This window comes from Danio rerio, chromosome 13 (genome assembly GCF_052040795.2).
Source record: "Danio rerio strain M-AB ecotype USA chromosome 13, GRCz13ab, whole genome shotgun sequence".
Lineage (NCBI taxonomy): Eukaryota > Metazoa > Chordata > Actinopteri > Cypriniformes > Danionidae > Danio > Danio rerio.
The window spans coordinates 44,464,408-44,488,054 of NC_141033.1; the positions used below are offsets into that span (position 1 = coordinate 44,464,408).

General features: G+C 35.6%; 1 protein-coding gene across 1 annotated transcript; it reads right to left on the reverse strand.

Moving 5' to 3' along the window:
- Positions 1-609: 609 nt before the first annotated feature.
- ipmka (inositol polyphosphate multikinase a) lies at positions 610-23,647 on the reverse strand. Its single transcript, XM_087279727.1, has 6 exons — positions 23,285-23,647; positions 18,163-18,248; positions 15,940-16,036; positions 10,947-11,119; positions 4,582-4,663; positions 610-2,834 (listed from the first exon to the last, which is right to left on the reverse strand). Exons 1-6 carry the CDS (start codon positions 23,436-23,438, stop codon positions 2,383-2,385), a joined length of 1,044 nt encoding a protein of 347 aa, XP_087135853.1. The 5' UTR covers positions 23,439-23,647; the 3' UTR covers positions 610-2,382.

Below are 23,647 nucleotides of genomic sequence, written 5' to 3' on the forward strand. Positions count from 1 at the left end.
TAATCATATTTTAAATTACATTCAAATTAGGAATAATGAAAAATCCCTGCAGTTTAAAGAAAAGCAGGAGGACAGAATGACACTCTGAAAACTGCAAATGAAGAAACGCAGCGGGACAGCAGCTCAATAACCGTGTGCTTATCCACATGAAATGATGCACTTTATTTATTTCATCTATTTTTAAACCACAGTATAATTATTACACCCCAGCTTGCTTGATCAGCTTTATGTATTAAAAAGAAATGTGATGTTTTTGCCCGACAATACAAGTAATGAATTCATTAAGCCTCAGAAGGGAATTAAAAAAAAGTTTTGTTTTTGTGTTGATTTGTCATTGCCTCTTCATCTTCATTACACTTCCGAGCATCTCAATGAAAGATCATTCTGGCTTTGTCCAGTCAATAATTATAGGAGTAATGCTTTTTTGTTGGCCGTGTGAGACACGCTTTATGGATAATAACAAACTTTTATGAGAGAGATGAAAACCCAAAGCAACCATTAGGGAGAACTGTGGCTCAGCAAAGATGTATCTGTTTTCTGCAAAGCAAAATTTATGCACTTTATCACAGGACAAGAGCAGTTTTGACATCATAAGTGGACAATCAAAGGTTCTGTCAAAGACTTCATATTTTTATTCCATTATTAATGATATTTAAAAAAAACACTGCCAATCAGCACTGAATCTAACTGGTTTTTAATCAGCAGATAAAAAATAAACCGCATTTATTGGAATCATATCAACTTTATTTAAAAAACAATGATCAAGTTCTGTGAAAAATGTCTTATAATATTAAACAGTAAAAGTTCTAAGATCAATAATAATTTAATGAATTGCTTTCATACATTTCCAAGATTTCATTCATTGTTTTAATACATTTATTCATTAATTTTCCCTCAGCTTAGTGTTTATTTCAGAGGTCGCCACAGCGGAATGAACCGCCAACTGTTCCAACAAATGCTTTACGCAGTGGATGCCCTTTCAGCCACAACCCAATACTGGCAAACACCCATACACTGTCAAATTCACACACACACACACACACACACACACACGCACGCACGCACGCACGTACGCACACACACACACAGGGGGAAACCGGAGCACTCTGTGGAAACCCACTCCAACACGGGGAGAACATGCAAACTCCACACAGAAATGCCAACTGACTCAGCCGATGCTCAAACAAGCAACCTTCTTGCTGTGAGGTGACAGAGCTAACCTCTGAGCCACCATGCAACCCTTATAATATGTTCATATCCGGCAAAATTGTTTGTATAAAATAATGAATACATTTTATAACAGTGTAATTATTTGGCAGCAAGGAAATGGACAACATTGGTAAACAAAATTTCAAAATAACAACAAATAACAATGTAATTATAACTAAAATCATAAGTGCATTTTTAGAATCAAAACATTTTATTTGCAGCAGAAATGCAGTCATTAGGAGATGTTAATAACTCAGTGCAAGTGCATTTTAACAGCAATGATAAAAGATTATTTTCCCTGAGCTACATATCATCAATTCATCAATTATTAGCTACATACAAATCATCAATTATTCTCATCTTTGCAGCCATCTGCCAAGTTCTGAAAGTTACAGTATACTGTTTCTTTATAATAATCTTTATTTCAAAGGTTCAAAAAAAAAAAAAAAAAAATTTGGATGAATGAACTGCCAACTTATCCAGGACATGTTTTACGCAGCGGATGCCCTTCCAGCTGCAACCCATCACTGGGAAAAATTAGGAAAAAATTATTAGCTTTCCTATGAATTTTTGTTTCTTTTTAAAAAATTTCCCAAATGATGTTTAACAGAGGAAGGAATTTTTCACAGTAATTCCTATAATATTTTTTCTTCTGGAGAAAGTCTTATTTGTTTAATTTCGGCTTGAATGAAACCAGTTTTTCAATTTTTTAATAACCATTTTAAGGTCAAGAATATTAGCCACATTAAGCAATATTTGTTTTTCAATAGTCTACAGAACAAACCATCGTTATACAATAACTTGCCTAAATAACCTAGTTAAGCCTTTAAATGTCACTTTAAGCTGTATAAAAAGTGTCTTGAAAAATATCTAGTCAAATATTATTTACTGTCATCATGGCAAAGATAAAATAAAACATTTATTATTAATGATTTATTAAAACTATTATATTTAGAAATGTGCTGAAAAAATATTCTCTCTGTTAAACAGAAATTGGGGAAAAAATATACAGGGGGGCTAATAATTCAGGAGGGATAATAATTCTGACTACAACTGTATGTCAAGCCAATAAAGTGAATTGAATTGAATCGAAAGAGAGAGAGAGAGAGAGAGAGAGAGAGAGAGAGAGAGAGAGAGAGAGAGCTAGACTGTAGTCTTCGAGCAGGTCAGATGTCATTCCTTCAAAATGAGTTCTAAAGCAGCAAGAAGGTTCCTCAGGCCATACATGTAGCTCTGGTCCGCAGTGTCACTGGGAAACACATGAGCGAAATCAATCATCCTCACCTCCACTGCCTCCTCCTGTCCAAACTGCATCTTATCCTCCACCCCAACATCCCCGTCGTCCTCTCCTCCTGCTCCTCCCAGTGTCCCGTTAGTGTTCGGTGTGAGTGCTGAGCGGCTCTGATGGGAGCTGGAGTTGTTCTGCGGCCGATGCTGTGTTTGCTTGTGTTTCTGTCCGTCGAGTGTGTGAGGAGAGCCTTCATAAACCAGCAGCAGAGAACTGGCGTAGAAGTGCAGCTGAGTCTGAGTCTCAAACCAGCGGAGGATGCGTCGGATTTTAGAGATGATCAGGGAAATCGCACCTCGTCGTAAATCTTGGCCATTGTGGAAGAATCTGCTCAGGCCTGCACTCAAAGAAAGATTTTTGCTGCTTGTGCAAACTACTTATTTAAAATGAGCTAAAACAACACAATTATTGAGATTTTGTTTGGACATCCTAATTGTTTTATGTTCAATCCACTTAATCGTTAATAGTTAACATAATGGATTTTTCAATATTTTGTTAGTGTGAGGAAATAAACATTTTTTAGACTAAGCGATCAGTGTAAGGTACACTGGTACACTTTTAGGGGCCGATCACATCAAACGTGTTTTTTATGTCACTATGCAATAGCCCCTTTCACACATACACACCTTTCCGGAAAATTACTGGCAATTTTCCAGAAAGGTATATATGTGTGAACAGGCCCTTTTTGAAAAAGGCAAAAGGAAGATTGCCGGAAAGAGCGCTTGCACGTCTAGAACGTTCTGACGTGAGACATCTGCTTTAGCAATATTTTTTCAGACACGTTTAGCTGCTAGAAATTAGTCAGATAATGTTTACATGTTCATCTTAATGCCAACCGTGTAATAAATTATGGATAAGAAGCTTATGATAAGCCGTTGTTTGTTTACCTTCAAGCTTTGCGCGTGCACGTGAAACAACCCATGAGCACACACACATATCATGTACATCTCGACATGCGAAAGTGTTTCTCTATATGTTTTCATCGAAGTTGTTCACAATACTGATCCATCCACAGAGTTTGTGATGTAGTCAAATGTTTACAAACACAAGCGCAGCTATTTAGAGCTCATTTCTGGTTAATGATGTCAGAATTTACCGGTATTTTGGAATGGATGTGTGAATGCTCTTTTCCGGAAAGATTCCGTAACGTCCTCACCTGTGTGAACAACGCTTTTTTTGAATTTACCGATAAAGTTGTTCCGGAAATTTTCCATATATTTACCGGTATCACTGTGTGAAAGGGGCTAATGACTGAATTAGCTGCGCATTGTGTGCGAGGGTTGCTGTTGATATTGGTATAATTTTAATATTTAATAATATTGTGATGTTCAAGATTTGTGAAGTCATACAGCTCCGGATAACTCAAAACAGCAACCACTAGTCTCTCCTTTAAAAGTCTCTGTAGTTGTATTGACAACACAAACACTGCTGTCACCTCAACGGAATCCCCGCCTCTGGTTACTGCAAGCTCACAGTGCGCAACGGCAAAAATACGAGGTGCAGCAGGTGCTTAAAAACAAAGACTGTAGAATTCACAAGACGTGACACTCATATACTTTTGAATGGGAAAAAGTGTAACTGTTAATATGGCGAATGAAGTCTCGCCTACTAGTACAGGAGCCAATCAGCGATCGCTATATAGTGAATAAAGCCCGCCTTCTAGTATAAGAGTCAATCAGGGATCGCTAAAGAATGACAATTCTCTGGGGAAAGGGCTCGGACTAGTCGTAAGTTTCTGCAAATTTTGTGTGATACGAACATTCTGAAATGAAACTAAAGAGACAATTTTTGTTTCATTTTATTGATGATTCCTAATATGAACTGTAATCATAAGCTTGGCAAGCAGTTTTGGAGAATTTGATGTTTTCCCATTCAAACAGAATGTCCAGAGTACATGAACTGACTGACTGACTGACTGACTGACTGACTGATTGACTGCTTGATTGATTGATTGATTGATTGATTGATTGATTGATTGATTGATTGATTGATTGATTTTTTCAGACTGGAAATTAAAATATATAAAAAACTGAGATTTTTGTTTACAAATTGATAATATTACCAATAACAATAGGATTAATTACCATTTTTAATGGTGTCCTTTCCCAGACTGCGCCCATAGAACTGGTCATGCGTAATGTAACTGTCTGAATTGATTTGGTATACCTAAGATGAGAAGATGAGAGCAAAGAAAATGAGAAGAAATCCACGAAAAAAATCACAATAAACACAAATATAAGAGAAGCTCTACATTTACAAATCAACAACAGAAATGAAGATGACATAAAAAATGCTGTACATCTGTTCACATACAGTCTGCTCCTACTGTTTTTGGCATTTGAGCTACACTGGAAAAGAGTGAGCTTGTAATATACATGACATCGCAGTTTTCACAAAATCCAGTTTTTGTAGTTACATGGAGAAAAAGCAGCATTGTTTTACTAACTTGCTTAAAAGTGAAATGTTGAAAAAATTAAATTTTGTGGTGGCAAATAAATATATAGGAAAACTCATAAAGATGTCAAATTATAGCAATAATTTCAATAAAAGGGCAATTATTTTTACAATTTGGCCATTCATTTACATAAAAACTGAAAATGTAGATTAGTTTCAATGTGGAGGATTTCGTTTAAAATGTTAATGTCAACGCATGAAGGATTTTTATTAAACTAAACTATTGTTATGTATATAGGTGGGATGGTGGCTCAGTGGTTAGCACTGTCGCCTCACAGCAAGAAGCTCGCTGGTTTGAGTTTGAGTCTCGGCAAGACCAGTTGGCATTTCTGTGGAAGTTTGCATGTTCTCCCTATGTTGGCGTGCATTTTGCTCTGCAGTCCAAAGACATATACTACAGGTGAATTAAATAAACTAGATTGTCTGTGTGTGTGTGTGTGTGTGTGTGTGTGTGTGTGTGTGTGTGTGTGTGTGTGTGTGTGTGTGTGTGTGTGTGTGTGTGTGTGTGTGTGTGTTTGTGTGTGTGTGTGTGTGTGTGTGTGTGTGTGTATGTGTGTGTGTGTGTGTGTGTGTGCGTGTGTGTGTGTGTGAATGACAGTATATTGGTGTCTCCAAGTACTGGGCTGCAGCTGGAAAGGCATCTGCTGCTTAAAACATATGCTGAAATAGTTGGCGGTTCATTCCGCTGTGGAGAAGGTCGAAGCGGAAGGAAAATGAATGAATGAATTGTCATGTATATGTATGCTGTAAGTGTTGCCATTGCTTCTACTCGCTGCTCAGAGACATGCAGATCATTTTCATCAGAGATTGTTTTGTGTGTATTGTTTGGATTTGCCAGTATTATTATCATGAATGCTCCCTGAAGCTCGCAGAAGTCATTTCAGTGTTCAAACAAATACTCATTTTGTGACGGCAACACTGATACCAGGCATTTTGAATGAGTGGCCTTGAGTGGGTACAAAAGCAAATGTGGTCAAATCTCATCACATTGTGGAGAACTCACCTAAAGTAGCAAGCAAACACATTTTTTTAGTCTACCAAAACACCACTGTTGTGTAAATGAAGGCCCAAAGCTCAAAGTAGGTTTTCTACTTTTAGTTGAAGTCATTGTCGTGTAAATGTAACCATAGTGACCTGCCTCATTGTCTAAAAATAACTATAAATGATCTAAAATTAAGAATAAGAGCCCTTAAAATGCTCGCTATGCTTTAGAACACAAACTTGCACGCATGCAGACTTTAAAGTGTGATGAGCCTCTGGATGGAGACTCACAGCGCCCACACTACAAAACAAATGAAACTAACTGAAATAACAAGGAAAGCAAGAGCAAGAACGAGGGAGGAAGGAAGAGGGTGACAGCAGCTGGCAAATATTTCCCAGCCTAGAGACACTGATACCAATTAGGAGCAAAGAAACAAGAACACACAGAAAGCAGAGAGCAGAGATGATTTACTGAGGGGCTGGAGGAAGAAAACGCTGAGCAAAAGAGATTCACATGAAAACATCACAATGGAAAATACAACATCAATTCCGCCATGCAAGTGTCTTCAGGAACTGAATGGTCAGATTTCAGTCCTTGCATAAAATTAGCAGTCAATCATATTTAGTATTTAATCAATGTTTAAAGGTTTTATGCTGGATGGAGCCCAGTGTGACAGTCTTTTTGCTTGTCATCCTTCAGGACTGGTTTCAGTTAACAGATGTGTTAAAAGCTTGTGCCACCTGCTGGCTGTATAATATAAAACACAATGTGATTGACCACCACAGGGGGGTTCTCATTTTTAGATGCCAAATGTGATGGTTAAAGTAACTCCCTCTCAAAATATATGTAAACTGTTATTTCTTATTTTAGTTAAATATATATTTTACAGCAATTATTCATTTTTTATATGTGTTTTATATACATATATATACATACATACAATGTATGTGTGTGTGTGTGTGTGTGTACATATATTCATATATATATAAAACACTTGTTTATATATAATAAAATAAAAATACATTGCCTACCAACTAAATACAATATAAAAAAACTAAAGGTGAAAGCTAAAATTTCAATATTTAAAAATTTGAAAAAAACATTCATTCATTCAGTCTTTTTCTTTTCAGCTTTGTCCCTTTATTATTCAGGGGTCGCCACACTGGAATGAACCACCAACTTATCCAGTATATGTTTTACACAGCAAATGCCATTCTAGCCGCAACCCAGTACCGGGAAATACCCATACACTCTCATTCACACACATACACTACGGCCAATTTAGCTTGTCCAATTCACCGCTTGTCTTTGGACCTGTGGGGGAAACCGGAGCACCCGGAGGAAACCCACGCCAACACGGGGAGAACATGCAAACTCCACACAGAAATGCCAACTGAGCCAGCCGAGGCTTGAACCAGCGACCTTCTTGCTGTGAGGCGAGACATATGTTAGTTTTTTTTTTATATATTAAGTTACAAATTTTAGCATTCATTTTTATCTTTTTTATTTTATTTGGTTGGTAGACAATATATTATTATTTAAAATATTTTACTTTTAAATGTTTTCTTTTATTATTAAACAGTGTTGTGTTCACACCAGACGTGGAACGCGGGGATAAATCGCTCTATTCGTGCGTAAATAGCCGCGTAAACATCTGAGTTTACTCGCTTCTTTCGCGTGTCAAGCCTTGCTTTATTCACGCGTCAAATCCACTTTATTTGCGCATCAAGTTCACTTTAGAACAGATGCGAATTCGCGTGATGGGCAGGACTTCTGTCTGCTCTGTGACTCTAGCTTCGTTGCTTAATGGCTAGCATGGATTTTATTAGGAAAATAACTGAGTTTATGTGCTTTATGAAGGCTGAAAAACAGCGTTGATATGTTTAGGAGTCTGAGTCCACTAGATCCTTTAAGAGGTGCATCCAGCTCTGTGAGCTCATAAACTCCTCCAGAAACTGAACCTGGATGATGGAGGCTTTCAGCGGTGCTTCTGACTGAGCCGAGCCCAGTTTGATGAATGATTGTCGGTGTAGTCTGAAGGATTTCCCCCCGGACACCAACAACAGGCCCTATGTCAAAATCACTCCCCCACAAGAGCAAGCTCCTGATTGGTTAACACGGCGCAAATGTCCGCTTAAGTTCAGATTTTTAAACTCGAGCAATTCGCGTGAAACGTTAAATGAGCAAAACGCTCAATTCACGCTGTGCCATTCGTGCATATCACGCCATTTGCACCCCGTCATACGCGCAAGTCGCATCATTCACGCTGTGCCATTCGTGCGTATCATGCCACTGAATGTTTTTTTGCGCGTTTTCATTGACTTAACATGTAAATCACTTGGGCTTGATGCTCCTTCCGCGTCTGGTGTGAACACAGCATAAAGAATTCCTTGTGTTTTTTTTTTTGAGATTTTTAATAATATTATTTTTAAGTTTACAAGTCTTGCATGTAAACTATTACAATCTTGCATGTAAACTATTATAATCTGAAATAAATAAAAATAAATATTAGGACATGATTTGTCACGGTTGAGGGTTTGTGCGCTCACCTGAGTGTTTTGGTTCCCTCATGCATGTGTTATTGGCTGCGTTCGATACCGCCTACTACTCGGTAGGTACTGCATTTAAATTGAAATGTACTACTCCGTCGTTAGAAAAGTGCGTTCTATATAGTATGAATGTGAAATGTATGAATGGAAATCGAACGTACTACATCTCCCATTTTGTCATAGTCATGTGCCCTACCTGCGTCAGTTGCGTCGCTTCACTCCCATTCATGAATTCTCTCACGAGGCATCATGGGATAGCGCAGCGTGCATGGGATGTGCACTTCAGGATCTCGCCGAAAGTAGTAAGTCATCCGGGTACTTCTCACATACTGATTTTTGAATTCTATAAATTCGGACATACTACTCGGCTCTCATACTGATTTTAGCGTACTATATAGTATGGAAATATGCGGTTTCCGATGCAGCCATTGTGTCTGTGTTGTTTTGGTCACGTGTTTGGCATCATCAGCTGTTCTGATTAGCCGGTTAGCTGTGGCTCGTTATTGCGACTATATCTAAGTGGTGGCCCTATGTTTCCTTGTCAGTTCGTTTTGGTTGTTCATGTACTTTGTCTCTTATTTAGGACTAGGCATGGACCTGTTTTAGGATTCCGTTTCGGATTTTGTTTCTCTGTCTGACTTCACACCTAATTTTCTCTTTGTTTATTTATATTGACTGTGGGTATTGTATATTACCTCTGGTCAATAAATCTTGCAACTGGATTCATCTGTTTTCTTTTGTTTAAGAAGCGTGACACGGTTTAAGAATAAAATAAAACATTTAAAAGTAAAATAATGAAAAGGAAATATAGTAGCTCATAAAATAATATAATATTATTTAATATCATTAATTTTTCCTTTTTGAAAATAAGTTGCAAGAATTTTTATTTTAGTTTAATAAAAAATTATTTGTTTTTGTTATTTCCAAGAAACAGTGTTGTGTTAATATTCTTTATATACAGTGGGTACATTAATGTAGATGGCCCAGCCAGAGCCCTGACTTAAACCCAATTGAGTATCTCTGGAGGGACCAAATAATGGCTGTCCACCAATGTTTACCATCCAACCTGACAGAACTGGAGAAGATCTGCAAGAAGGAATGGCAGAGGATGCCCAAATCAAATGTGAAACAACGTGTTGAATCTTTCTCAAAACAATCATGGCTGTATTAGATCAAAAGGGTGCTTCTAAATACTAATCAAAGGGTCTCAATAATTAAGACAGTGTGCTATTTCAGTTTTTCTTTTTTAATAAATCTCCAAAAATGTCATCAAATCTTCCAACATGAGGTGCTGTGTGTACATTAATGAGGAAAAAATGAACTTCAAAGATTTTAGCAAATGGCTGCAGGGAGGGGGGGGGGGGGGTTGGGGGTCTGAATACTGTCCATACACACTGTATGTTATATTTTTAAAAAAACTAATTCTAGCTTTTATCTCAACTATGAATAATGATAGCATTGTACAATTCATTAAATGCTAGCTTTATCTTTCTAGAGCATTTCCACCAACCTCCATCCTAGAACATAAAAACTACAAACATTATGTCACTTATAATCCACTGTATGATCTTAATAAATGTTTAAGATCTTTTGATTCAACGATGGAATTAATTTTATATCTCTCACATTATGACCTTCTTCCCGGCCAACATAGCATGATGATGTTGAGAAAGCAAAAGCAGAGGAGTGTGTGTACTGACCGCTGCTTTCATCACAATCTTATCATCAAACGTCTTATCAGTATTCCTCAGAGCTAATTAGCAGAGAGTCTGGATAAGCTCAGAATATTGATCATGCCTTACAAGACAGCAAACAGGGGGGTTCCACTTTGACACAGTAACTTAGCATGCTGCGTGTGCTAATGTGGTTGAAGTTGCCATCATCTCTGTTCATAGACAAAATGCTCACCACCAGTGTATCTCATAAATGCACATTAATTATGCAGTGAGTAGCCAGATGACACACATTATATGTGTTCTGTAACGATAAGGAAAAATGTAATCGCTTTAATAGTGTAACTTCATTTTGCAAAGTTAAAACATCAGAACAGAGCAGTAACATGTTAGTCAATGAGTTTACTATTCCTTTAATCTGCTGTTCATTTCTTGTTTTGTTACTTTGGTTAGAACAGCATATAAAAGCCCTGCTCTCTTCTGAAAAGCAGCAACTCATTTGCATTTAAAGAGACACACAAAAAAAGATGTGTTTCTGCTTAAGCCCAAATGGAGCAATTTTGACAAGCTATAATAAATGATTTGTGGGCTACTTTGAGCGGAGATTTGTTTTACATCATATGAAAATGGCATAATATGTCCCCCTTTAATATTGTGTTTATGAACCTCACAGTTTCATAATAAAGATATCAGATGCCCAGAGGAGAATAGAGAGATAAAACAGCAGGGAAACAGGAGACGCTGCATTATGAGGATGAGAAAGTTAATAAATCACAAAAATGCTGTCTCACCCTCATGCCCAATAACAGGAACCCGATCTCTTCCATTAGAGGATACTTGCTGATCTGCTCTTGGCGCTTTTCTTTTGATGCAAATGGATCGTAGCTTCTCCTCCCGATCTTCACATCCATAATGCAGGGCCGCAAGAACCTCCTCGTCACATCCTCCAGCTTCAGATACAGCTCTGGGAAACACGAGATGTTGAGAAAACATGATTCATTTACATTATTCACAGCACAAAATATCTATATATATTTTACAATTTTAATACAAATATAGTTAGAATTTAAATGTTTATTATTTTTTGAAACACAATCAGATGTGTTCCCCCAGTTAGTTTTGTAAAAGTATAAAAAGTTTTGTAAAAGTCAAAAAGTATTTACTATTGGCAGTTTTTTTCATTGGCAAAAATGACTTCAGTGTATAATTATTTACACTCACCGGCCACTTTATTAGGTACATATTACTAGTATCGAGTTGGATCCGCTTTTGCCTTCAAAACTGCCTTAATCCTTCATGACATAGATTTAACAAGGTACTGGAAATATTCCTCAGAGATTTTGATCCATATTGACATGACAGCATCACGCAGTTGCTCTAGATTTGTCGGCTGCACATCCATGATGCGAATCTCCCGTTCCACCACATCCCAAAGGTGCTCTATTGGATTGAGTTTTGGTGACAGTGGAGGCCATTTGAGTACAGTGAACTCATTGTCATGTTTAAGAAACCAGTCTGAGATGATTTGAGCTTTATGATATGGCGTGTTATCCTGCTAGAAGTAGCTATCAGAAGATGGGTACACTGTGGTCATAAAGCAATGGACATGGTCAGCAACAATACTCAGGTAGGCTGTGGCGTTGACAAGCTCAATTGCTACTAATGGCCCCAAAGTGCACCAAGAAAAAGCCCCCACACCATTACACCACCACCTGAACACATTGATACAAGGCAGGATGGATCTATCCTTTCATGTTGTTAAAACCATCCAAATGTCACAGCAGAAATCGAGACTTATCAGACCATGCAACTGGAAGATTTCCAATCTTCCAGTTTTATCCAGTTTTCGTGAGCCTGTGCGAATTGTAGCCTCAGTTTCCTGTTCTAAGTGGCACCCAGTGTGGTCTTCTGCTGCTGTAGCCCATCCACCTCAAGGTTGGATGTGTTGTGCATTCACAGATACCTCGGATGTAACGAGTGGTTATTTGCCTTTCTATCGGCTCTAACCAGTCTGATCATTCTCCTCTGACCTCTGGCATTAACAAGGCATTAGCAGCAACAGAACTGCCACTCACTTGATATTTTCTCTTTATCAAACCTTTCACTGTAAACCCTAGAGACGTTTGAGCATAAACATCCCAATAGATCAGCAGTTTCTGTAATACTCAGACCAGCCCGTCTGGCACCAACAACTATGACACGCATAAATGCTTTGAGATGCTGCACTGATATTGGTTGATTACAAATTTGCTTTAACAAGCAGGTGTACCTAATGAAGTGGACGGTGGATATATATAGATAATAGAAGTCATTTAAATATGTTAATTTAATTTGTTAAATAATAAAATTATTAATGTTATTATTATTATTATTATTATTATTAGTGTTAATAATGTTTGTGCTACTTAGTTATTTTGTAGAATTCAGTATTCAGTTCATGATTTTCATCGAAAGAATCTATTTTTCAATATTTTTTAAATATTTTTATAATGTAAGTTATTTACTGTCAGTTTAGATCAATTTTTTTTGTGGCTTTGACTAATATTTATTTGTTTTTTAATAATTAAGCATTAATGAAACATTTAATTATAGATTAATGGTATTTTATCTTATTAGTTAATGTTATCTTATTGGTTTTTAACGGTGTGCATTACCACTAAAAGCAAAAATCTACATTTCAAAATTTTGTCAAGGCAAATAAAAATCCAAACTACAGACCCTGACAGGCGAGTCCTGAAACATCATTAAACAGATTTCATCTCACCACCTGAGTGCTTCATAACTCATCTGAACAATCACACTGAACACTGCGCCTTTAAGATAGTGATGATTCGGACGCCAAGCGACAGTTTGCCAACTGATAACCTTTACTGCCAGTCAATTATTTCTGACAAGTTCTTTTACAATGCCGTCGACTGACACTGGACTTTATTGGGTGTCATTACTGGGACGGTCGAATACACAAACATGAGGCACACAGAGGACAGCAGTGTAAAGTCCGATATTAAAAACCTGAACACTCCTTGAATGCACACAGACTTTACACAGACTAAACAAATACATCAGCAACAAAGCACATGTACTTTGGACAATGGAAACACCCATAATGAAGATATAAGCTCTTTATGAGCTTTAGAAGAGCATACCGCTGCTGAATGACATCCTATACCACATACCAAACCGTCTATCAATTATTAACTTATTAGCAGCCCTACATCCACCAAACAGAGGCAACACTGTTAACTAGAGCTGACCTTCAAGCTGGACTGCTGAACTAACAGTTTAAATGGAACTGAACTAACACAACACCACACCATAGCGACTTCAAGTCAATGAATTTAGCTTAATTTAACTTCATCAATGGAACATCTGTGAATATTAAACTCAACTAAGTGAAGTTTGATGAAAAAAGACTCAAATAACTTTTGAAGATTGAACGTTTTACTCATGTTACTAACATGATCAACATTTTGCTAGCCTGAATTAGCATGTTTAACATGTTACACAGATTAAGATGTTTCTAGTGTGCTTTACCACATTGCTAACATGTTTTGCTAACATGCTGTAGTCATTAATTAGCATGTTTCTAACATGTTAACATACTATTATCATTAATTAGTATATTGCTATGCTTTTAGTTTTAGTGAACGTTCATAGTAATAGCAGTCCTAGCATGAATTAGCAAGTTTTAATCTGCTTTAGCACACTGTTACCATGTTTCTTGTACTGATTAATGCAACAGAAGTTGTTAACATGTTACTACCATAGATTAACATTTTACTAGCATGTTTTAAGCATTTGATTTAGTGTTCATGTTGTTAGCATAAATTAGCATGTTTAACAAGTTACAAGAATTAACATGTTTCTAGTGTGTTTTACTTGCTAACCTGTTTTGGTATGGTGCTGACCATGTTGTTTGAATTTATTTTATTTAACAGGCACAATGCTCATTAATAAACAGTAAAACTGTAAATAAGCCAGAGTTAGCCACAGGGGCTAATTTTCATCTGTTGCCCCCTGCCAGATTTTAAAAGGCAACCTAAAAATCAAAAAACGCCACATACAAAAACAGTAAAGTTACATATGACAAAGGGATGAAACATGTAATAAGAATTTCTTAAAATGTTAAACAAAAGAATTACACATGATTACAAACTTGATTTGCTTTTAGCCATTTTTTTAACTTGTATTTAAAAGTTGAATCATTTGTAACACCCCTTAAATCAATAGGAAGTGCGTTCCAAAAATGACTCTATTTGAGAAGACTGATTTGTGCAAAAGTTGTACGTCTAAACTGCACAGCACAGTGTCCCCAGGTAACAGATTGTGTTCCTTGACCATTAGTATTCTTTTGTGTCACAAACTCACATAATGGAAGTGGAGCAAATTTTAAAAATCATACAAGCATCCACCAAATATTTCATATTATCAAAGCTCAATAAAAAAATATGTTTATACTATATTTATATAATATTTTTGTATTATATTACAATGATGATACCTAATAGACTTCTTATACTTACTATACTGACTTCAAATACTTTAAGTGCCTGTCTATAAAGTGATGCAACTGATTTTAAAACTGTTTTACTAGCGTGTGACCAACTAGCAAGACAATATGTAATATGAGAAAAATTCATGGAGTGCATAAAAAGTTTTGCTGCTTCATTAGTCGAGTAAGGCCATATATGCCTGAAGTTGGCAAGATTAAATTTAACAATTTTAGTGACCTTATGGCATGCTTTTTGAATGTCAATTGTTAATCTAAAATTAGACCTAAATATTTAAAATCAGAGACAACCCTGAGTTTTTTCCCTTTAACAAATACATCAGGATGATGGGTAACTGTCAATGGTTGTGAGAAAAACATACAAACCGTTTCACTTGTATTCAAATTAAGATATGATTCACACAAGCAGTCAGATACAAGAACTAATGCCTCGGTTAAATGATTTGCTGTTGATAGTAAGATAGGCTACTGTTAGCATTAGTAAGTATATTGCTAGCATGCATTTAGCATGTGTAGCATATTATTATACTTAAATGTTATCATGAATGTTCCTATCCGCTTGTTAAGTGGTCACGTTTGTAATACTGTTTGCAGGTCCAAGCCGCCATTCATTTGAGTGAAGAAATCACTCGTTTATGATCATGTTTTATTCCTATCACACATTAAAGTTAATTTTATATAAAATCATAGTGTACACAACAATCTCTGGGCTTGATGCATAAAAAATACCAAAAATGTAACAATTTATAAAAAAATGAATCACTTTCTGGCCATCGGATATTAGGCATGGACATATATATTGCGATCGTGATTTTCGAAAGTATTAAATCGCTTTGTAAACGTTTATTATTACCATTTCATGAGTCTCCCCATTCAGTTGAATAGAGCGCTTGGACCCGGAAGCCGCTTCGCGTGACGTCACACTTAACAAGCGGATAGTAAAGTAAGACTAGCATAAATTAGCATACTGTTTTAGTTCCAGCATGACTAGCATGTTACAGGCAGGTTTTTAATATTAAACTGCTAACATTTTTCTATCATGAATTAATGCATTAGAAATTATTAACATCTTTCTAACATGTATTGTGGGTTGCTAGTATGTTTTTAGCCTTTTTAACATTTACATGTTGTTTGAATGAAATAGCATGTCGCTAGCATGTTTCTGTTATGTATTAGCACATCATTTAATTAGATTACATAAGATTATAAACAAGTCACAGAAGTTATTTCATGTGAACTATATCTACAACAAAGCAGGACATTATAGTTCTTACCATGTGGCGACTCTCGTGGTGACCATGTGCCGTAAAACTTAGGGAGATGTTGCTGAAGCTCTAGTAGCCTTGTGTCTGTGCAGTCTTTAGCATATACCTGCAGGAAAAAACATGACATGTGATTTAGCTTTTTTTCTACATCAGAAACTCCAGACTTATACTCTTCTATTTAGTACAGCCTCTCAAGCTGTTAATATACAGTGTAATGAAAAACTGTATAGTTAAGCTGAACATGATGCATTATGGATTACGCCTAAAAAATTAAGACTTTCTAAGACCTTATAATACTCTTTAGTTACACAGTAGGTACGCTAGAAGAAAACATTACACTGTATCATTTTGAAAATATTACATTTAATTTGTTCCCTCATTAGTTAAAATTAAATAACAATAATATGAGGATTAGAGGAACATTCAATTTTATCATTCATAAAAAATTGTAACGTTTTTCCAAGTTTTTAAAATGACCTGTTCTTTAAATACAGGGTTCATACACATTTTTAATACTAAAATTCCATGACCTTTCCATGATTTTTTCAAGACATTCAGGTAAATTTTCATTACCTAATGTTTCATGCAATGTTTACATATCTGTGGCAAAAGAAAAACAATGCATGTTCAAATTTATTACAGCATATCCCAAAACACAACAATCTATTTAGTTTAAATCTATATTTCATTCATTCATTCTTATTTAGGCATTATACCCTTTATTAACCACCAACTTATCCAGCATATGTTTTACGCAGCTGCTGCAACCCATAACTGGGAAACATCCATACACACTTATTCACACACATGCATACACTATGGACAATTTAGCTTACCCAATTCACCTATAGCATTACATACCAACTGACCCAGTCGGGGCTCAAATTAGGGATCTTCTTGCTGTGAGGCAATTGTGCTACCCACTGTGCCACCGTGATGCCAAATTTATATTTATATCTATGTACAATTTATTTAGACAATGCTTACACCACACTAATATTGTGAGTATGTGACTGGCTAAAGACAGAATATAGCAGTCAAGACAACTAACCTATATTCAAGTATACAGATATCTGTTTTCCATGACTTTACCAAAACTTTGCAAGTTTTTCTATTTTTCACCAAAACTTTTCCAGGCCAAGAAAATGCCATGTCAAAATTCCATGACTTTTCCAGGATTTTCATGACCATATGAACCCTGTAAATATTAATTAAAGAATTAAATAAATATTCATTAATATAAAAATGTTTCCAATTCTTACTTACAAAACAAAAAAAGTTTTGTCCCAAATAGTGCTTGGCAAAAAGTAATCTTGATAAATGACATCCAAATTAAAGGTTTATTTAAGTGTACTGTGTATATGTATTAAATTATATAAGAATATAATACAAATTATATGTACATAGAAATACCTATAAAATTGTTTTGGGGCAGCACAATGGCGCAGTGGGTTACACAATCACCTCGCAGCAAGATGATAGCTGGTTCGAGCCCCGGCTGGGTTAGTTGGCATTTCTGTGTGAGTTTGCATGTTCTCCCTGTGTTGGCGCGGGTATCCTCCAGGTGCTCCAGTTTATGTTGTAAAGGTGAATTGGGTAGGCTAAGTTGTCCGTAGTGTATGTGTATGAATGAGTGTGTACGGGTGTTTCCCAGTGATGGGTTGCAGCTGAAAGGGCATCTGCTACATAAAACATATGCTGGATAAATTGGCAGTTCATTCCGCTCTGGCGACCTCTCATTAATAAAGGGAATAAGCCAAAAAGAAAATGAATGAATGAAAAAAAATTTTGTATAGTTTTGTTTCTATGTATGTGTATATCACACACACATATATATATGTATATATATATATATATATATATATATATATATATATATATATATATATATATATATATATATATATATATATATATATATATATAAATATACAATACACACTCATATATATTGTGTCAAAACAAACCTTTATTTTGGATGTGATTAATCGCGATTAATCTTTGCCCATCACTAGTCCTAACATTTACATTTTACAAATTGCTAGTGAAGTTTATGATCTCTCAAAAATCATTAAAAATATTCAATATGCCCATTTTTTTGCTATTTTCGAGGTATATAAAATGTATTTTCTAAATAAAAAGCATCAATAAATAGCTTTTACTAAATGCATCTTTTCCTAAATATGAATATCTGCCTTTTTAAAACTGACATATAGACGTTTAGCTGCTTGCCTGTGTGTAGAAGTGCATTTCTCGTGGGCCTCTCGGAGGAGGCTGGAGCTGTTTCAGGATTGTTCCATCAGGATGCTTCAAAACACCTGCACAATTGCAATGGAAAGAAAAAGAACCTTGAAAACGTGCTGACACTTTATCATTGTGACATCTTATGAGTATTTTGGGACTGAACGGTTGTATGGAGGCAAGGAAAACTTCTGAAGAGAGAGAGAGTTAAGCCACATAAATGAATGAGTATGAGAATTACAATGACGGCAGAAATTTTAGGATTTAATCAACAGCTGACAAGACGGTGCACTGATGAGTAAACTGCAAACTCACCAAAGTTGCATTTGTTTAATCAAAATTACAGTAAAAATTAAATACTGAGATGTTATATATACAATTCATATATTAATAAATCAGACCTTTAAGCCCCACTTTTTCACTTAATGTCAAAATTTTCAAATTTTCACTGATTGTCTGATAATATTTTTTCTTCTGAAAAAAAGTCTTTTTTTATTTCAGCTAGAATAAATGATTTAATTTTATAAAAAACATTTTATGGTCAAAATTATTAGCCCTTATAAGCTATTTTTTTTCTCGATAGTCTACAGAACAAACCATCGTTATACAATATCTTGCCTAATTACCCTATCCTGCCTAGTTAACTTAATTAACCTAGTTAAGCCTTTATATATCACTTTAAGCAGTATAGAAGTGTCTTGAAACATATCTAGTCGAATAATATTTACTGTCATCATGACTAAGATAAGATAAAACAGTTATTACACATTAGTTATTAAAACTATTATGTTTAGAAATGTGTTGAAAAAAAGCTGCTGTATTCATTCCTCTAATAGAAATGTTGGATTTTCAGTATCATCAGTATCCCATGTTCCTTCAGAAGTCCTACACAAAAAAGTCGGTAACACTTTACAATAAGGTTCATTAGTTAATGCATTTACTAACATGAACTAATCATGAACAACACATGTACAGCATTTATTAATCATAATTGAACATTTACTAATGCATTATTAACATCCAAGTCCATGCTTGTTAACATTAGTTAATGCACCATGAGTTAACATGAACTAACAATGAACAACTGTATTTTCATTCACTAACGTTAACTAACATGAACAAATACAGTAGTAAATTTACATGTTAGTAAATGCATTCATTAACATTAACATTAACTAATGAACCTTTTTGTAAAGTGTGACCAAAAAGTCAATGGTAATGGTAATTTTAATGGTGATGTTAATTGAAATAAACAGTAAAAATGTAGGGCCATACAGTGGCTATCACTGTCGCCTGGTGTATGTGTTTAAATAAGTGTGTATGGGTGTTCCCCAGTACTGGGTTGCAGCTGGCAGGGCATCCGCTGTGTAAAACATATGCTGGATAAGTTGGCAGTTCATTCCACTGTGGCGACCCCTGATTAATAAAGGGACTAAAAGTGAATCTAAAAATATAAGAAATTCCATTTTTCCAGTAAGATGATATTTTATGGAAGATTTAATAGCTCTGGAGTATGATTTTAAAAATTGCTCCAACATAAATACATATTTTTCCATAATTTACAAACTACACACACTAAGATACAATAGTTTACACAAATAATATATTTTGTCAACTATTTTTACGACAAGGGTGACGTAGTGGCGCAGCAGGTAGTGCTGTCACCTCACAGAAAGAAGGTTGCATGCTCCGGTTTCCCCCACAAGTCCAAAGGCATGCGCTATAGGTGAATCAGGTAAGCCAAATTGTCCATAGTGTATGTACTGTATGTGTGCAAATGAGTGTGTATGGGTTTCTCAGTGAAGGGTTGCAGCTGAAAGGGCTGCATAAAACTGCGTAAAACATATGCCGGATAAGTTGGCGGTTCATTCCACTGTGGCGACCCCAGACTAAGGGACTAAGGCAAAAAGAAAATGACTTAAGTTCATTATGCATTTTATGTTGCATCTGTTAATGAATAATGTTCATTGCATTGCTTTACGTTTAGTAGTTGTGTGAATGACACTGAGCACCTTCTATATATAAATATGCTTTTCAGCTTGCGGGAAAAGTTGATTATGATGAGCTTTTTTTTATCATACTGTATGACTTTCTCATCACCACATGCTTACGGTTGCATTTTTGTCCGTGACAAAGCTATGTTATAATTATGTTAGTACTTCAAAAGATTGATGTATGACTCTAAAATTTATGAAATACGGTAAAGTATTGTAAAATAGACATTTATTTTGTTCATACTTTATACCATAGTTTAACGGTATTATTTTGACATTTAGACACTTACACACTGTTATCGATCTTTGTAAATTACGCAGTATTTTACTGTAATGTGTACTGTATTTTACTGTAGGACGGTTATGTGGTGTTACTGTATTTTAAAGTTCTGCACTGTGAAAATGACTGTATATTTTACAGTAAAGCCATACAATACTGTAAATATAAATGGTGCTGTAAATGTAAATACAGCATTTTCGCTTTCATTTATTTACAGTAAGATACTGGCAAACTGCTGCCAGTAAGTTACTATAAATTGTACAGGAAAACAATAACAGTGCAGAAGCTGATTTTAGGCGACGCAGTAGCGCAGTAGGTAGTGCTGTCGCTCACAGCAAGAAGTTCGCTGGTTCGAGCCTCGGCTGGGTCAGCTGGCGTCTCTGTGTGGAGTTTGCATGTTTCTTTGCATTTGCCTGCTCTGGTTTCCCCCACAGTCCAAAGACATGCGGTACAGGTAAATTGAGTAGGCTAAATTTTCCGTAGTGTATGAGTGTGAATGAGCATGGATGTTTCCCAGAGATGAGTTGCAGCTGGAAGGGCATCCGCTGCGTAAAAAACATATGCTGGATAAGTTGGCGGTTCATTCCGCTGTGGCGACCCTAAATTAATAAAGGGACTAAGCCGACTAGAAAATAAATGAAACCTAAAATGTTATAGTTTTTTACCGTTTAAAATGATGATCAGTAGTAATGCTGTTATTGTGCTATATTATTATTATTAACATTGTTGTAAACAGCTAGTAACATTTTTGTGGATTATATGATTTCAAAATTCTCTGATAAACAGAAAATGCATAACAACCATCACAGTTACCACAGTAATCCTGCTTGTGCTGGAAACGTCATTCAAAACGCTTTATTTTGAAATTAGTGTGAGCTTTAAATGACTTGGTGCTACAGAACTGTCATTTCCTTAACACAAGAACAGCTAGACAAAGTGCTGACCACTGACAATCTGGCGGTCCATCAGATAACAGCTCACTTCTCGTTATTCAGAAAATCCCCCATGACAGAGCCACTAATGATGCACATGAGAGTTACTACAGCAGAGGAAATGATGTCATCTCACTGCTGGCACTGAGGCGGCGTAATGCTTATTTTCATAGGAATCACCATGACAATATTCCACGTTAAACAGAGTGACAACAAATTCTATGACCTTTCATTAAACTATAGCTGTCTTGTCTAATACTTTTGACACATTACATAACTCAATCCATTACTCAGTGTAAAGAAGACTCCTTTTGGAATTTCTGTCATTCATTCATTCATTTTCTTTTTCGGGTTAGTCCCTTTATTAATCTGGGGTCACCACAGCGGAATGAACCGCCAACTTATCCAGCATGTTTTACCGCAGCGGATGCCCTTCCAGCTGCAACCCCCTATCTGGGAAACATTCACACACACTCATTTACACTCATACATTATGGACAATTTAGCCAACCCAATTCATCTGTACCACATGTCTTTGGACTGTGGTGGAATCCGGAGCACCCGGAGGAAAGCTACGCGAGCGCAGGGAGAACATGCAAACTCCACACAGAAATGCCAACTGACCCAGCCGAGGCTAGAACCAGCGACCTATTTGCTGTGAGGCGACAGCACTACCTACTGTGCCACTGCTTTGCCAGAATTTCTGTCATAATTTGGATAATTTTAATGGAGATTCTGTGCCAAAAGGAATATGATTATCTATGGGATAAATGTCATATAGGATTGGGAAAGTAATTAAAATAAAATTTTTAAGTTTTAGTTCTTCAAAAAAAAAAAAAAAACTCCTGACCCTCATTTATCTAGTGGGATGAAATGTTATTATGAGGGATCTGGAAGAGTCGTTCCAGATTATGATTAATTATAAAAAAATGGTTCCAATAAAAAAAAAAAAACTTCTGGTTCCACCCCTCCCTTGCTTTATTTTTATTTTCAATATTATTTTAATATGTATATGTAATTTTTTTTCTCTTTTTGACTCTAGCTGTTTAAGGTTCCCTGATTGGGCTCTTACTAACTTTCCTTTATTGCAGTTTCTAATATCTTAATCTGTTTGTCTATTACCCCTTTAACTACCCCACCAAGAAAAATGTTTGGATTGCATTTCTTAACTCCTAATGTCTCTAGTTAACACACAATGCATTTTTTTCAACACATCCCATATATTCTAAAATATCAACCTGTACCAAATGGTTGATATGTCAGTTTATGGTAAAAGTACTGGAATAAATAATGAAGTGTAAAACCAATTTATTTAAAAAAAAAAAAAAGATATTCAAAATAAAATCATTTTGATACTAAATCATCTTTATTTTTTGAAGTATCATATAAAAATATTCTCAGATTTTCATTTTTTTTAACAATACAACCAAAATAAAAAAAAATTGCTCCAATTAATAATTTGCTCCTGTAATAATTTACAGAAAACACACAATAAAATGTCAATTTGTGCAACAAATGTTAAAAATGTACACAGTGCTACAGCAGTTATACGTTTAACATTTACATTTGCACTACATTTATTCTTTTCATTTTAATCTTTTAAAATACAACTGGCCTACAATTTATCATTGTTTTTTTAAAGATAATATATTTTAATAACTAGGCCTCTGGTAAGAACGTTCTTTTAATTTTGCATAAAACATATGTTAAACTTACTGAAATTGGAACATATTTTACTCAGTTATTTAACTCATTATTTGACTAATTTACATCGAAGGTAACACAACCAAACAACTATTCCAATGGGAATTCACATGTAATCTTGTATACATGTATTTCTTAAATCTGATATTAAAAATTAACGACAAACATGCGTAATTCGTATTTGACACACGATATAAACTGACCAGTGTTATTGATCCCGCATTTATGTCCGGCCACCTGATGAGAGAAAGGCACACATCCATCCAGCACCCTCTGTTTAACTGACTCGTGGTTATGATTTCCATTCTCCAGCTGTACCAGAGTAAACTTGGAGACGATCTGACCATCTGCAGACATGTCCAGCCTCACAATTATCAGAGTTTACTCGAAGCTCGCAAAACTTCTGTTAATGGTTTTCCATACTATCTGACTGTCATTCTACAGGAACATTAATCGCTCATTGATTGGTTAAATGTTACCGGTCGTACGCGCGTCCAAAGCCCTCAAAGTTTGCGTTCATTCCCTCGCATATGCGGCTTGGGTTTTTTTTTCTTTTTTCTATCTCC

Excerpts from the sequence above, each read along its gene's own strand:
- ipmka (XM_087279727.1), bottom strand. The coding sequence starts at position 23,438 with ATGTCTGCAGATGGTCAGATCGTCTCCAAGTTTACTCTGGTACAGCTG. Across the intron at positions 11,120-15,939 it reads ACCACGAGAGTCGCCACATG|AGCTGTATCTGAAGCTGGAG; the intron begins GTAAGAACTATA and ends CGTGTTTCCCAG. Across the intron at positions 2,835-4,581 it reads AAAGGACACCATTAAAAATG|GCCTGAGCAGATTCTTCCAC; the intron begins GTAATTAATCCT and ends CTTTGAGTGCAG.